Raw genomic sequence first — 15,810 nt, 5'->3', positions numbered from 1 at the left:
TTTATATGTGGTAGTACCTCCAGCAGTGAACCCCCTCATCTACAGCATGAGGAACCAGGACCTGAAAGCCACTCTGAAGAAAATGATTCTAGTGGTAATATTTACTTAGCAATAAATTGGCTATCTCCCTTTTCTTGTTGTCCTCAAGTTAATCTCAGGCAATTCTTGACCTTTAGGTGCGTATTTTTAAAATTCTCTTTGCAGATAAATATTTCCTTTCATTCCTCTTTTCCAGATGACCAACCCTCTGTGTGACTCAGAGGCTTGCTCTGATTGTGTTTATTCCTAAATGACACCTGGCCTCTGTTGTGGCATCTTGTTAATAAAAGTGAAGTTGCTCAGTGCTCAGGGCTCTTCTTCCCAAACTGGAGTGCAGAAGGCGCTCAGGGAATGCCAGACTCAAGGCCTCACTCTTGTGCTTGGGTGCCACCTGGACACAGGGGCAGGAGGGCACGGGGTGCTGGGTGAGGGAGTCAGGGCTGGACTGAGTCATCACTGGTGGATGCCCAGTGCCCCTGGAGGCCCTGACTGGTCAAGAAGCAGCTTCCTGGGATTGAAACGTGACAGGGCTGGTGGCATCAGGGAGGTATTGGGAGCCACCAGGATACCCTAAGGGTTCTCCTGGGATGCCGTGTGCCTTGTGTTGGGTGGGCAGCGAGTGGGTCTTCACAGTAAAGCTAAGCCAAAGGATGCACGGGCTGATGGGAGCTCTGCAATGCCAGGACACACAGCGAGGCCACAGCACAGAGGTCTCAGAGGCCTTCAGTGAACAAGCGGAAAGGGCCAAATGTGGGTGACAAGGCGAGGGCAGGGGGGTGGGGAGAGGTGGGCAGGGGCTGGGCTGGGCTGGGCAGTGCCCGGCAGAGGGCAGCAGCAGCGTCAGGGAGCGGTGGCAGCATGCAGGGGAGGGCTCCCAGCAGGGCTTGGTGCTGCAGAGCCAGGGCTGGGGAAGGGAGCCCAGAGCTGCAGGGGCAGGGGACACGAGGCCGCTCGGGGCCCTTGCTGGCCTGGGCAGAGCAGGAAGGGGGCCCAGGGCATTCGTCCCCTCACCGCAGCCTGCCACGACCTGCACGGCGCTCACGGAGCATCCAGGGCCAGGCTCTGCGCCGTGGTGCGCAGGGAGAGGGCAAAGCCTGTCTAGAAAAGAGGCAGAAACTGAAAAAGGTCCCTCCGCTGCCCCGTGGTGTGACAGGGCCGGGGTGGGACAGCTTACCTTTAATGGATGTAGTTCTTGTGTAATTTGCATTGGTGATGGCACAAAAAGAGAGCTCCTTCAGCAGTTATGTACGTCCTTCATGTTAGGACACCACTCAGCATCCTTCACTCTGCTTTATCTCACAGATGAACTGGATTAGGTCTCCTTGATTACTCTGAGGCACAGTGCAGTGCTTTTTGCCTTCTGACACTCCAGCACAATACCTATGCCTTTCCCTTTCTCTGCATATTGACCTGACGGGTCCTTTCACACTTTTCACTTTCATATCCCTAGTTGGAAGGGGATGATTCCCCAAAGTGGGGCAAGCTGATGGGTTCTGCCTCAGCCATTTGAAGCACGCTATACTGGAGTTTTTCAGCCTGAATTTGGTAGAGATGACCCAGGAACGTAAATGGATATTCATGTGTCTAGTAGGAATAAGGGAAATATCTCAGGTTCCCAATGGCAATTTCAAATCTAGGTCAATCCCAGGAACCCACTGAACTAAGGTGTTGTCTTTGAAGGGGTTTCCTGTGCTGGGCTGGGCTGCAGTTACAGGGACAAAGACCACTGCTGGCAGTGGAGGTGCCCTGGGAACTCCACCTTGCTCCACCTGATTTTCCCAAGGGGCTCCGGTCTCCTGCAGGTCTTTTCTCACATCTGCCAGTCCAGGGAAGTGCCTCAAACACAACGGGGCCACAGGAGGTTTTCCCTGGTTATGCTTATGGTCAGACAGCAAAGCTCTGCCTGAATACCCAGTAATTTTTTTAGTACTTAACTAATAAAGCGACTACACATTACCTCAAATGATTCAATCCCTTCCGTAAAAAGTCTCAGGTGAAGTGGAATTTCTATCATGAGGAAATGCTAATTTCTATGATCTATATTCAGCACTGGAGAAGAAATCCTGGTGTTCACCCGTACTTGCATTGTCATCCCTTTGTCTATCATGGTGTGCTCCCTCATTTTACAGGTACAAAACCTGACTTGATTACACAGACCCTGCTGAATGTCCCCTTTCCAGCTGCCTGTCTGGACCTATGCACTTCCCATGGGTCTCCTGCTTTGCCCTCCCCTTACTCTTTGATCATTCAGACCGCCCTCACCAACCCAGTTGCTGCTTTGAGTTTCAGTGAGTTCCAGCTCGCCCATCTCTCAGCAGTCTGTTTAATGGTTTCCTTAGCAAGAAACTCATCATTTATCATTGAATTAGTATGATATGGATTAATATTAACACTACTATTAAAAATTTCCTATTAATCAGTGTAAAATACATCATGTACAGTCATTCTTTTGGGAAGGTAAACTTCACTGGAGGCAACAAAATGAGGAACTTGAACTTTATTTTTTTTTTTTGGTTTGAAAACTGCAGCATCGTTTCCTATTCTTTGTTTTTAAATAGGAAAAACCCTGCTTTTCCTACCCTAAGCAGGGCTCCAAAGGAGAAACCCTAGAACAGTGTCTATAGGAGAATGATGCTCTAAACTGAAATGGTACAAAATTCAGCCTTTAAAATGAGGAAAGATTTCTATTAGTTGCTCTTTGAAATAATCCTCCTTAACTACACCATGAAAGCTCTCCAATTAGCTCTACAAGTCTTAAAGACGTGAAGTAAACTGTGGGAGAGATATGGCTGCTTAGGACTTTCTCTGTTTTAATGAGTTCCATGGTGTATTTTGGTGCTCAGTCTATGAAGCTCAGATACTGAGAGGAGAATGATGCAACTGCTTGAGAAAGTAAAGTCAGAAGGAAAAGTTGAAGTGACTTGGAGTATTAATGGGCCCCACTGAGGGCTGTTCCTAACAAAGCCTCCCCAGGGACTTGTTAGGGCACATAATTGGAGGCCATGATTGCAGACAGGCAAAGCGCTGTGCTGAGAAAAGTCTTGGTTGGTTTTGGTGAAGCAGAAGGGCCAAGGCCTGACCCCAGCCCCTGGGAGGGGAGATCCTGCACCCCCACGTCTGGCTCAGGGCTCTTCTTGGGGTCTGTATGATGTGGTGGGCAGTGTGATGCCACGAGAAGAACTTCATTAGGACACCTCCCCACCCCTGCACAGGGTATCAAGGAAGCAAAGAGGCTCCATTGCAATGACTATATCTCGTCTCCTCAGAAGCTCTAGCCAAAGGGACAAAAACGTCAGGGCTGTTGGGGCCTTCCATTCTTGCCAGCACCCTCTGCCTTCTCCTCTGCAGGCTTTCCTATGCTGTCCCACACTTTATCCTATTTCCTTGAAGTCTGAAGACACCCATCTCTGTCCACCACCTTGCTCTCATCCTGGCATTTCCATCATCTCACCCATGTCTCGACAAACTTAATCAGCTGTTCCTTAAAACTTAAAGTCATGGTGTGATCAAAGACACTCTTTGGGTGACCTCTGTCACTACAGCACTGCCCTTTGAGGGACATTTCTTCCTCCTCATGTCCCATGCCAACATTCCAAGGTGCACTTTGTGGCAGTTTTTGTCTCCTGCTCTTTTCTCCTACCAAGGAAAGCTCCATCAGGGTGGCAACCACTCCTGAAGCAGGCATCCCAACCCATCAGGCTCCTTGCGGCCTGTCAGCCAAGCAGACAGAAGTCACCTCACCAGCATCTCCCAAGGCCTGGGCCTGCTGCTGGCCTTGCAGCTTCTTGGCTAGACACAGCCAAGCCTTGTGCCTCCCGCTGTCCAGCCCTGGACTCAAGCAGGAGGGACAGGACAACCCCTGTGCGGGCCTTCTTTCTGTCTGGGTCGTCCTGGGGATGGAGGCAGAGGGGATCCCACAGGCAGCATGCCAAGCAGGGGCCTTCTGCTGGCCTAGCAGGGCCACTGGCAGATGTCAGCCCCAAAGTGCACATCCCAGGGAGAAGCCAAGGCTGACCTGCCACCTCCAGACACAAGGGACCTCACAGTCCCTTTGCGTGACACGTTCCTGCTGCTGCCCTATCAGCTGCAGAGACAGAAGTGACCTCCCAGTCACTGCCCCAGTCCCATTCCTCCTGCTGGGCAGGAGAGCCTGAGGCAGAGCTGAGCTCAGCAGAGCATTCCCACCCATCTCCTCCTTGTGGCCCACAAGCTGATCAGATCCATGGCCCCTCACATCCATCTCTGAATGCCATGTGACTGCACGACATCCTCACGGTTCCTGCCTTACCCCAAGGGAAGAAGAACCTAAAGTTAAATGTTAGGAGAGGGGTTGAAGGTGGGGAGGTTAATGCACAGGAGGACAGGGTTTGGATGTTAGTTGTTCATGTACGGCATTAGGGACTACTGCGAACCTTTCTGGGTGAGAGCTTAAGCAAATGATTAGTGGGAGGGTTTGGTGTTGTGCTTGGGGTGTCAGATATGTGGTTAGGGTATGTGCAAGCTCATTTGTTTAGCGTTTTGTTTAGCTCTGCAAGAATACTAGATTTTATTAGAGCATTTTAATACTTTTGTTAATGGCATGGATCAGGGTGCGCAGGAGAGTAAATATAAGGGAAAGGTGTTATGGACTAATTTTGGCTCAAGGGATATTGTGGTCAAAACTTAGAGCAGTGGATTCCTGTCAGGGTGTGGAGTGGCATTTAGATTTAGGTATTAATGTTACAGGTTAAAATAAGGTAAGGGCCTCACATGACTGCTTTAAGTCAGCTTTATGGTGGGATCAACATTACCTGAGCATTATTACCTCTCCACAATCATTAGCTTCTGCTGCCCAAGTTCTTCTTCCCTCCCCCAGATCTTACATCTCTTCTGGTCAGCCTTGTCCTGACTTCCCCATATCAGTCATCTTCTTAGGGGCAGCTTTCTGATGGCTTTCATGAACTCAGAGTATCTGTCTCACCTCTGTTGGCAACTCTGCTCCTGGGAAAGAAGCAGCTCCCAAGCCAGCATGGAGAAGGACACAATGGCTGTAGGAGCACCCTGCACAATGTGCCCAGCAGCTCTGCACCACCACAAAAGCAGCCCTGAAGGATGAGTTCAGGCAAAAGTGAATACCTCTAACATGTCAACACCTATTCAAGACCTCTTCCTCTATGGGGCCTACCAGGTACTTAGGAACAGAGGATCTCAAACTGTGTGCAAAGCAGATGCATCTGCTGGCCTATCATGGAGACCAGCAGATGTGAGCCTAAAGGCACACATCCCAGCCAGGAGCCAAGGGATGACCTGTCAGCTGCTTCAGAAAGAGCTCAACTCACAACCCACTTTAGAGACATTGACTTAGGAACAGATTAGGAATTTGTGAGGCACCACTGAGCTCATAATGCCACACCTACAAAACACCCCCTTTTTGGCCCAGAATCTGCCCAGGTAGAAGTGGTCTGGTTGTGACCCTTCAAGCCCGTGGCACTGCTGCTGGGCTCCCAGACCCTCTGATGCATGGGAGCCAGTTCCGCGCCAGTCCTGGGAGGTGCTAGGGCAGGAGGGACCTTGCAGGCAATGTTCCATCCCCGTGCCTGTTGGCGGTCTCTCAGCTTCTTGCACACAGCAAAGAACACGCTCACATCCAGAAGCCATGTGCCTGAAGCTGGCCTAGAAGACACTCAGGGGAAGCGCCCTCCCAGCCCCAGCCCCAGCCCCAGCCCCAGCTCCAGCCCCAACCCCAGCTGGCGGTGCTGCTCTGCAGAGCGAGGGGGCTGTTGTGCCCAGGGCACGGGGGCACTCTGCAGGGCCGTGCTGGGCAGGCTGGGAGGCAGACCCAGCTCATGGGGTCACTGCTGTTGGCCCAGGGCTGCAAGGAATCGCTCGCAAGACTCCTTTGCTGGGGCTGCTGCGTGCCCTGGGGCTGCAGAGCTCTCCTCTGCCTGCTCACAGCAGACTGAGCACTTGAGCTCTGGTCAGTCCACATGGGACAGGCTCACGCTCTGCAGGCTCCATTCACTGCTGTCTCCCAGGCTCACGCTGCCCCTGCAAATATCCCCAAATGCTTTGCACACACTGCTCTTGCCCGCAGGTCCCACGTGGCTCTCCAACCTTCCCCTCTTCCCCTGCAGTAGTGGCATCTCACTGGAGGAGCTCTGTGCATCCCCCTTAGCACATGGTCCCCTCAGATTTGACTTTTCCCTTTCCAGACTTTTCTTTGGATGGTCACTCATTTTATGAAGTTTTCTATTCACTACCCACTGAGCTCCTTGTCCCTGGAGATCCCCTGACATCTCCTGGCAGCTCCAGATTCCTCTCCAGGCTGGCATTGGCCATCAGCCCCACTGCAGGGGGCACGGTCCCATGTCAGTGAGTCCAAGACCAGTTGTCATCTCCTTAGGCAAGTGCTGCCATAACGGGAGCTCTTAGTCCTGCCCTTGGTCCCTCAGGGACCACCCTGGGACTTTCAGCCAGTGTCCTTCGCTCCATGAAGAAGCCCAGGAAAAAGAAGAGCAGGGAGCAATCCCTTGGCTCTATTCCTGATAGCACATTTGGAAGAGGTGCCCAGGCTTCTGGGTTTGCCCTGAGCAGCCCCTTTTGTTACTGTGGTGTTAGCAGGGAGGCCAGCTGTGACCCAGGGCTGCACAGCGCCTGCTGCTGCCTGCAGCCACAGGGATCTCACTGCAGATACAGCAGGACTGTCACCAACATACATGAGATCTCAGGGCTTATCCAAATACAAGAAGCACAATGTGGAAGCAAAAGAGAGCAGCAGTGAAAAGGCCACGTCCTGCTGCTGGCCATGGCCATGGCTCCAGGGAAGCAGCAGCCCCGACCCGAAGGCAGCAGAGAGGCAGAGCCCAGCGGGCAGTGAGGGGCAGCCGCGAGGGCCAGCGGGGCTGCTCCTCCCTGTGGCAGCTGGGCTCTGGGCCCTGAGCCCCTCCTGCGTGCTGGGGCTGCTCCCCCAGCTGCACAGGAGATGGGAAGAGACGGCAGCTGATAACAGTGAATTTCTCTTGGCTTCTTTACTGTATTTATCTAGACGTGAAGACCAGTTTTATAAGTACATGAGACTATTGGGTCAAAGTAAGTTAGAAAAAATAACAAGCAGAATGTTAAGAATAACTTTATTTAAGCAAAAAACACAACTTGGAGAAAATATTAATAAAGAAAAATAATAAAAATATTTTCCTGTTTCTGAAATAAACCTGGAACTCAAGTGCACATTAATGGTTCAAAACAAGCATGTATCCAAAGAGTTTCTTCACTGCCACCTTGAGGTCCTGGTTCCTCATGCTGTAGATGAGGGGGTTCGCTGCTGGAGGCACTACCGAGTACAGAACTGCCACCACCAGGTCCAGGGATGGAAAAGACATGGAGGGGGGCTTCAGGTAGGCAAACATGGCAGTGCTGACAAACAGGAAGACCACAGCCAGGTGAGGGAGGCACATAGAAAAGGCTTTGTGCCGGCGCTGCTCAGAGGGCATCCTCAGCACGGCCCTGAAGATCTGCACATAGGACAGCACAATGAAAAGAAAATAACAAAAACCTAAAAAAACACTAAAAACAAGTACTCCAACTTCCCTGAGGTAGGCATCTGAGCAGGAGAGCTTGAGGATCTGGGGGATTTCACAGAAGAACTGGTCCACAGCATTGCCTTGGCAGAGGGGCAGGGAAAATGTAGTGGCCGTGTGCAGGACAGCACTGAGAAAGCCACTGCCCCAGGCAGCTGCTGCCATCTGGGCACAAGCTCTGCTGCCCACAAGGCTCCCGTAGTGCAGGGGCTTGCAGATGGCCACGTAGCGGTCATAGGCCGTGATGGTGAGAAGGGAAATCTCAGCCTCAAAGAAGAAAGCAACGAAAAAGAGTTGGGCAGCACATCCCTGATAGGAGATGACCCTGGTGCCAGAGGGCATTGGCCATGGCTTTGGGGAGAGTGGTGGAGATGCAGCCCAGGTCGAGAAGGGCGAGGTTGAGGAGGAAGAAGTCCATGGGGGTGTGGAGGCGGTGGTCGCAGGCTACGGCGGTGAGGATGAGGCCGTTGCCCAGGAGGGCAGCCAGGTAGATGCCCAGGAAGAGCCCGAAGAACAGGAGCTGCAGCACCCGCGTGTCTGCGAATGCCAGCTGGAGGAACTCACTCACAGAGCTGCTGTAGGGCATTATCTGACTCTGGACACAGTTGTCTGTTGAAGAGAATAAGGCAGAAAAAGGTTAGAGCAGACTTCTCTGAAGAAAACCTATTTCAACTCTCAGAGAAACCTTAGCACGAGCCTTTCTCTTTGCAGGAGAACCTTTCTGCAGCTCTCCTGCTTGAGCTGCAGCTGGTGCTGGCTGAGAGTGGCACTGGGAGCAGGGGCTGCTGTGGGTTCCAGAGGAGTCCTTCCTGCTGTGCAGCAGGAGGGAAGCAGGAACACGGGGGAAACTCAAGTTCAGTCCACTTATGAGATCCATAAACTTTGCAGTGTTGTTGCAAAAAACTCATCCAACCACAGTGTAGAGAAAGGCAAATATGCTTAGGACAGTGATCACACTCTTGTGTTTCCAAAGAAGTGGCAACAGCTTAAAGCAGAGAAGCCCCAGTCCACGTGTAGATGGACAGGATCCTCACCTTGTCTTGAATGAGCAGGATCTCAGCTTTTCCCTCTTCTCCAGGGCTGCAGAGGCCTCATTCCAGCTGCCCACTGAACGCCATCCAGCAGCACGGACATGGCCTTAGCACGGAGGTGTCTCCTCCTTGGGGCACCTGGATAACACAAGGATGCCACGAGAGAGCTGCATCCTGCTGGACAGAAGCCTCCAACCCAGAAGAACACCCCACAGACAGACATGAATATCCGCAAGCTGCGGTATCCCAATATCCCATCTGCATCCCCTGTAGTGCCTGAAAGAGGCTGGGCCACCCCGCTCTTGGCTGACTGGAGGCACCTGGCTTAGAGCACTCCGAGGGGCTTCTGCCAGACTTCCTCACCTCGCAGTGCCATCCAGCAGGACTCCCAAAGCCTACTACATTGCCCACTGCCCTCCCAGAAACAAGACCCAGCAGGAGACCCTTCCAGGACGTGCAGCTGCATGGCCCTGCAGCCAGAGACGTACCTTGTCAAGGGCTGTGCAGATTTCTCCTGCAGGCAGCTCTCAGCATCCTCCCACTGCCAACTGCCTCCAAGCCCTCTCTCCTTCTCTCCTGTCCCCGTGCTAGCTGCGGTCAGAGCCCCCAGCCCTGCTGCGCTGTGCACAGGAGCTGCTCCTGGGCACAGCTGTCTCTCTGCACCACGGCCCTCTTGCCACGAGCTCTCTCTGTCCCACGAGCCCGGCCCAGCTCAGCACCAGACGCCCAGCCCAAGGCATTGGAATCCCCCCTCAGGGGGCTTTGGTGAGGAGCCCACGAACCTCAGGCACTGAGAGACAATTGAAGACATCTCTCCAGAAGTCCAAGTCAGAGGCAAGTTTCCTGCAGTGTCCCCCTGAGGGCCAGCACTGACACAGCCTCCCTTGGAGCTCGTTAGAGCAGAGCATTGGAGGCAGGGAGGACAAGGAGACAAAGGCAGTGTGAAGGTGACCCTGATGTGTAGGAAATCTGGATGTGTTTCACCAAGCACAAAGGTCAGGCCTTGACCCCCAGACCCTGGGAAGGGAGATCCTTTCCCTTCGCACACTGCTCAGGGCTCTTCGTGGGGCAGGAGGAGATGGGGATGTGCATGGCCAAGTGCAGGAGAATGGTACGAGCCATACCTGGTTCATGGGTGGGGGCGAGGAGGCAATGAGGCCCTGGTGCTTTACCGATAAGCTGTCTCCTCCTAGGCCTCAGTGGCAGAGACAACAGCCAGAGCCATGGACACAAAGCCCTGGGTCCTGTTGGGAGTCTCAGCCTTGTCAGAGGCCTCTGTCCTTTCCACACCAGGCTATCTGAGGGACAGATTCTTGTCAAAGACAAAAATAAATAAAAATATAAATTGTTTATATAAATATTTCAATAAGGTAGGATTAAGGAGAATCATCATCTTTTAATGGATGTGGGTGGAAACCTGGTGAAAAGAGATGAGGAAAGGCAGAGGCACTTAATGCCTTCTTTGCCTCAGGCTCTAGCAGCAAGACCAGTTGTTCCCCTGGACATTTCTTCTTCCTCCTGGCCAGTGCCGCTGTTCCAAGGTGCACTTTGTGGCAGTTTTTCCTCTCCTGCTCTTTCCTACCCCTAGGAAAGCTCCATCAGGGTGGAAACCACTCCTGAAGCAGGCATCCCAACCCATCAGGCTCCTTGCGGCCTGTCAGCCAAACAGACAGAAGTCACCTCAGCAGCATCTTCCAAGGCCTGGGCCTGCTGCTGCCCTTGCAGCTTCTTGGCTAGACACAGCCAAGCCTTGTGCCTCCTGCTGTCCAGTCCTGGCCTCAAGCAGAAGGGACAGGACAAGCCCTCTGCGGGCCTTCTTTCTGTCTGGGTCCTCCTGGGGATGGAGGCAGAGGGGATCCCACAGGCAGCATGCCAAGCAGGGGCCTTCTGCTGGCCTAGCAGGGCCACTGGCAGATGTCAGCCCCAAAGTGCACATCCCAGGGAGAAGCCAAGGCTGACCTGCCACCTCCAGACACAAGGGACCTCACAGTCCCTTTGCGTGACACGTTCCTGCTGCTGCCCTATCAGCTGCAGAGACAGAAGTGACCTCCCAGTCACTGCCCCAGTCACATTCCTCCTTCTTGGGCAGGAGATCCTGAGGCTGAGCTGACCTCTCTCTAGCCCCCTCGGTACCTGTTTTTCACGTTCTGGGTTGAAGATTAAGCAAATATTGAGTGGGAGTGCTTGGTGTTCTGCTTGTGGTGTCAGGTCTGCGGTTAAGTTATGGACAAGCTCTGTAGTTTACAGGTGTTTTAGGTCTGCCAAGATGTCTACGGTTAAAGAGAAGATTTTAATGTTAGTGTTAACGAAAGACATAAGGGTTAGCAAGAGAGAAAATGGATTCCTCTCAGAGTGTTGGAGTAGCATTTAGGTTGAGGGATTAAAATTCCTGGTTCAAGTAAGGTAAGGGCCATACATGACTGTTTTAACTCAGTGTTACCACAGCATCTACATTACATGAACCCTCTTACCTCTATGAAATCATTAATTTCTGCTGGCCAAGCTCTTCTTCCCACCCCAAAATCTCACATCTCTCTTGTCCAGGCTGCTCCTGACCTCCCCATATCTTACTGGGATCAACTTTCTGATGACTTTCTTGATCCCAGAGTATCTGTCTCACCTCTTTTGTCTACTTTATTCCTGAGAAGGAGTGGTGCTGTTTCCAGGAGCAAAAAGGACACAAAGGTCTTTAGGATCATCCTGAACAATGGGCCCATCAGCTCTGCACCTCCACAGAATCACACTTCCTACATAAAACTTTGGTTTCCCAAATGGCTTCTATGGATCCAGGGTTCCTTTTCCCTGGCCCTCATGCATGCTTCAGTTTTGGATGTGCATAGATGGAATAATGAAAGCCAAGGCGCAGATGGAACTGTGCTTGTCAAGGGATGAACGGAATAACAGGAAGGGATTCTGTAGATGCTTTGCTCAGAAAAGAAAGGCCAAGGAGAGTGTTCCCCCTCTGATGGATGAGAAGGGTGAACTGGTAATGACAGCCATGGAGAAGGCTGAGGGACTCAGCAACGTCTTCTCCTCAGTCTTCCCTGCCTGTCGGGCTTCCCAAGTCTTTCATTTCCCTGAACCCAGAGATGGAGGCTGGGGGTCAAAATCCCACCCGCTGGAAGTGAAGAGCAGGTTCGAGACCACCTGATGAAACTAAACAAATACAAGTCTATGGGGCCTGATGAGTTGCATCCCAGGGTACTGAGGGAACTGGCTGATGTAGTTGCCAAGCCTCTCTCCATCATATCTGAAGAGTCCTGGCAGTTGGGTGAAGTCCCTGGTGACTGGAAAAAGGGAAACATCACTCCCCTTTTGATTCAGGGTAGAAAGGAGGACCCAAGGAACTCCATAACAGTGAGCCTCACCTCTGTGCCTGGCAAGACCATGGAAAAGATCCTCCTGGAATCAATGTCAGGCACATGCAAAACAAAGAGGTGATCAGAGACAGCCAGCATGGCTTCACCAAAGGGTAGGTTGTGCGGGACCAATCTGGTGGCTTTCTACAATGGAGTGACCACATCAGACGACAAGCGAAGACCGACCGACGTCATCTACTTGGACTTCTGTAAGACCTTTGACATGGTCCCACACGACATCCTGGTCTCCAAATTAGAGACATACACATTTGATGGGTGGAGCATTGAGTGGATAAGGAGTGGGCTTGAAGGTCACACCCAGAGAGCGATGGTCTACGGCTCTATGTCCAAGTGGAGGCTGGTGATGAGTGGTGTCCATCAGGGGCCTATCCTGGGACCGGTACTGTTTAATATCTTTATCAATGACAGGGACAGTGGGGTAGAGTGCACCCTCAGCAAGTGTGCAGATGACACCAAGCTGAGAGGTGTAGTGGATGCAACAGAGGAAGGGATGCCATCCAAAGGGTCCTGGACAAGCTTGAAATTTGGGCCCATGTTAACATAAGGAGGGTCAACAAGTCCAAGTGCAAGGTGCTGCACGTGGGCTGGGGAAATCCCAGACATGGGGATAGGCTGGGAGAAGAATTCATTGAGAGCAGCCCTGCAGAGAAGGACTTGGGGGTTCTGCTGCATGAAATGCTCAACATGAGCCAGCAGTGAGTACTTGTAGTCCAGAAGGCCAACTTTATGCTGGGCTGCATGAAGAGAGGAGTGGCCAGCAGGTGGAGGCAGGTGATTGTCCCCCTCTGCTCTGCCCTTGTGAGGCCCCACTTGGAGTCCTGCGTCCAGGTTGGGGCCCCCAGCACAAGAAGGTTGTGGGCTGTTAGAGCTCGTCTAGAGGAAGGCCACAAAGAGGACAAAGGGGCTGGAGCACCTCTCCTATGAAGAAAGGCTGAGAGAGCTGGCGCTGTTCAGCCTACCAGAAGAGAAGGCTCCGGGGTGATGTCACTGTAGACTTTCAGTCCTTAAAGAGGTCTTATAAAAGGGATGGAGAAGGACTCTTTACTCAGGTAGATAACGATTGGACAATGATCTTTCAGGTCTTTTCCAGCCCAGGTTATTCTATGCTTAAACGATTCTATGCCTGATTAAAAATAATTTTAAAACCTGGTATGCAGGAGGACAAGAATAACATTACTTCTATCAATATAAAATTTTGTGAAATTATTAATAAAATATACTTAAAGAAATCAGTCTATCAGTTTCCCAAATAACCAGGTAGTCTTTTTAGGATTATTTCTCATATTACATTTCGATAATAAGTTTAATGAAAAAATGGTATTGTAATAATCACAATAATGAAGTCATTATTGATGAGGAAGAAGGATTTATAGAAATATTTTCCTCAGTGCATCTTTGAGCTCCTTGTTCCTCATGCTGTAGATGAGGGGGTTCAGTGTTGGAGGCACCACCGAGTACAGAACTGCCACCACCAGGTCCAGGGATGGGGAAGAAATGGAGGGGGGCTTCAGGTAGGCAAACATGGCAGTGCTAACAGTCATAGAGACCACGGCCAGGTGAGGGAGGCACGTGGAGAAGGCTTTGTGCCGGCCCTGCTCAGACGGGATCCTCAGCACAGCCCTGAAGATCTGCACATAGGACAGCACAATGAAAACAAAACAACCAACACCTAAACAGAAGGTGATTGCAGTAAGCCCAACTTCCCTGAGGTAGGCGTCTGAGCAGGAGAGCTTGAGGATCTGGGGGATTTCACAGAAGAACTGGTCCACAGCATTGCCTTGGCAGAGGGGCAGGGAAAAGGTAGTGGCCGTGTGCAGGACAGAATAGAGAAAGCCACTGCCCCAGGCAGCTGCTGCCATCTGGGCACAAGCTCTGCTGCCCACAAGGCTCCTGTAGTGCAGGGGCTTGCAGATGGCAACATAGCGGTCATAGGACAAGACAGTAAGAGTATAATATTCTGCTGATATGAAGAAGAGAAAGAAAAAGACCTGTGCGGCACATCCCTGATAGGAGATGGCCCTGGTGTCCCAGAGGGCATTGGCCATGGCTTTGGGGAGAGTGGTGGAGATGCAGCCCAGGTCGAGGAGGGCGAGGTTGAGGAGGAAGAAGTACATGGGGGTGTGGAGGCGGTGGTCGCAGGCTACGGCGGTGAGGATGAGGCCGTTGCCCAGGAGGGCAGCCAGGTAGATGCCCAGGAAGAGCCCGAAGTGCAGGAGCTGCAGCTCCCGCGTGTCTGCGAATGCCAGCAGGAGGAACTGACTCACAGAGCTGCTGTTGGCCATTTCCTGCCCTTCATCAGGGAGACTGAAAAGAAGAGAAAATATAGACTGTAGGGGAAATTTCTTTTAGCTATACTCATATCATTCCTCATAAAAGCCTCCATATTGCCTTTCTTTCCAGGTGACCTTTGTCTCTCTCCCGGGCTGAAGCCCTGCTGTGTGCTTGCTGAGTGTCCTGTACACAGCAGCCACCTCTGCCCTTCAGCTCCCCATGGGCCACCTTTTCTCCACTGCAGTGCTACCTGTTGTTGAGTTTGCAAGACTCAGCCAGAGGTCACATCCAGGAGGGCTGCTCTGTCCATCCCCTGGTGCCCAGCTGCTGGCTGCTTGCAGCACTCAGCAGGGGGATGGCTCTCAGAGGTTGTGCTGAAAAATCACCTGGGATGTGCTGGGAGGAGAGGGCACAAGCTCCAAGTGCAGGTGGAAATGCCTCCCTTTCAGCCCAGCAATGCAAAATTCAAGAACAAGTACATGGCAAGGATGCTGATTCACAGGAAGAGATCAAGGGACCTCGCGTATAACAAAAACTCTAACGTATGCTCTGCAGCAGCTCCCTCTCACCACCTGCCCATGTCCCTGCTGCCTGCAGCTGTCCCTGCCAGCAGCTCTTTCTCTGTCCCCACGTCTCCTCCCATCCATGCTGACAGACCCCATCCCACCTGCTGTGTGCCCAGCTCTGACCTGCAGACACCTCCCGGGGATGGGGACAGCTCTGGGGACATCTCCCTGTCTGCAGGTCCTAAAGACCAGCTCAGAAAAGCCCTGGTGCCGTCTGTAAGCAGGGAGAAGGGAAGGGATATTCTCAGGTTCCTCACTAACCTGTTTATGTCTCGATTCAATGCAGTAGGAAGTTCCATCACCTGTGCAATCCCTACAACTCTGTTAACACAGAGCCTGCAAAAGAATCAGCAGGAAAATGCAGGCAGAAACTGTAGAAAGTGCCTTCTCTTTGCAGGCAGCCCCTGCCCTCCTCTTCCTCTGCCCAGGGCTGCCCTGCAGCACCTTCTCCTCCACACCGCACAAGCCATGAGAGACATCCTGGCAGCTCCTGGCAAGGCAGAGAGGTCCCAGACCCAGGAGCCCCTTCCAGGAACCTCCCCTGCACTGTCCTGCAGCCAGAGATTTACCATGGGCAGAGCTGTGAAGGTTTCTCCTGCACTGAGCTCTTCTCTGCCCGCACCCTGCAGGCTGCCTGGAATCCCTTTCTGCCTGGGTGCCTGCGGTCAGAGCCCCCAGCCCTGCTGCGCTGTGCACAGGAGCTGCTCCTGGGCACAGCTGTCTCTCTGCACCAGGGCCCTCTTGCCACGAGCTCTCTCTGTCCCACGAGCCCGGCCCAGCTCAGCACCACACGCCCAGCCCAAGGCATTGGAATCCCCCCTCGGGGGGCTTTGGGGAGGAGCCCACGAACCTCAGGCACTGAGAGACAATTGAAGACATCTCTCCAGAAGTCCAAGTCAGAGGCAAGTTTCCTGCAGTGTCCCCCTGAGGGCCAGCACTGACACAGCCTCCCTTGGAGCTCGTTAGA

The 15,810-nt window shown here is 52.5% G+C and overlaps 2 protein-coding genes across 2 annotated transcripts in view; one reads left to right on the top strand and one right to left on the bottom strand.

The window, feature by feature from the left end:
• Positions 1-1,617: 1,617 nt before the first annotated feature.
• The window catches only part of LOC136787737 (olfactory receptor 14C36-like), a 41,386-nt gene continuing 27,193 nt past the window's right edge, over positions 1,618-15,810 (top strand). The window contains exons 1-2 of the mRNA XM_066985054.1: positions 1,618-1,650; positions 4,438-4,459. Of these exons, the coding sequence (XP_066841155.1) occupies positions 1,618-1,650; positions 4,438-4,459 (55 nt within the window). The remainder of the gene's footprint in view (positions 1,651-4,437; positions 4,460-15,810) is intronic.
• Positions 13,374-14,411, bottom strand: LOC136787550 (olfactory receptor 14C36-like). Its single transcript, XM_066984861.1, has one exon. It carries the CDS (start codon positions 14,286-14,288, stop codon positions 13,374-13,376), a length of 915 nt encoding a protein of 304 aa, XP_066840962.1. The 5' UTR covers positions 14,289-14,411.

The sequence above is a fragment of the Anser cygnoides genome, chromosome 30 (assembly GCF_040182565.1).
Source record: "Anser cygnoides isolate HZ-2024a breed goose chromosome 30, Taihu_goose_T2T_genome, whole genome shotgun sequence".
Classification (NCBI taxonomy): domain Eukaryota; kingdom Metazoa; phylum Chordata; class Aves; order Anseriformes; family Anatidae; genus Anser; species Anser cygnoides.
The sequence above is the reverse complement of the archived record's forward strand: the minus strand, read 5'-3'. Positions and strand labels throughout refer to the sequence as shown.

Bases quoted from the DNA above. Each gene is read 5' to 3' on its own strand.
- LOC136787550 (XM_066984861.1), bottom strand. From the start codon at position 14,288: ATGGCCAACAGCAGCTCTGTGAGTCAGTTCCTCCTGCTGGCATTCGCA.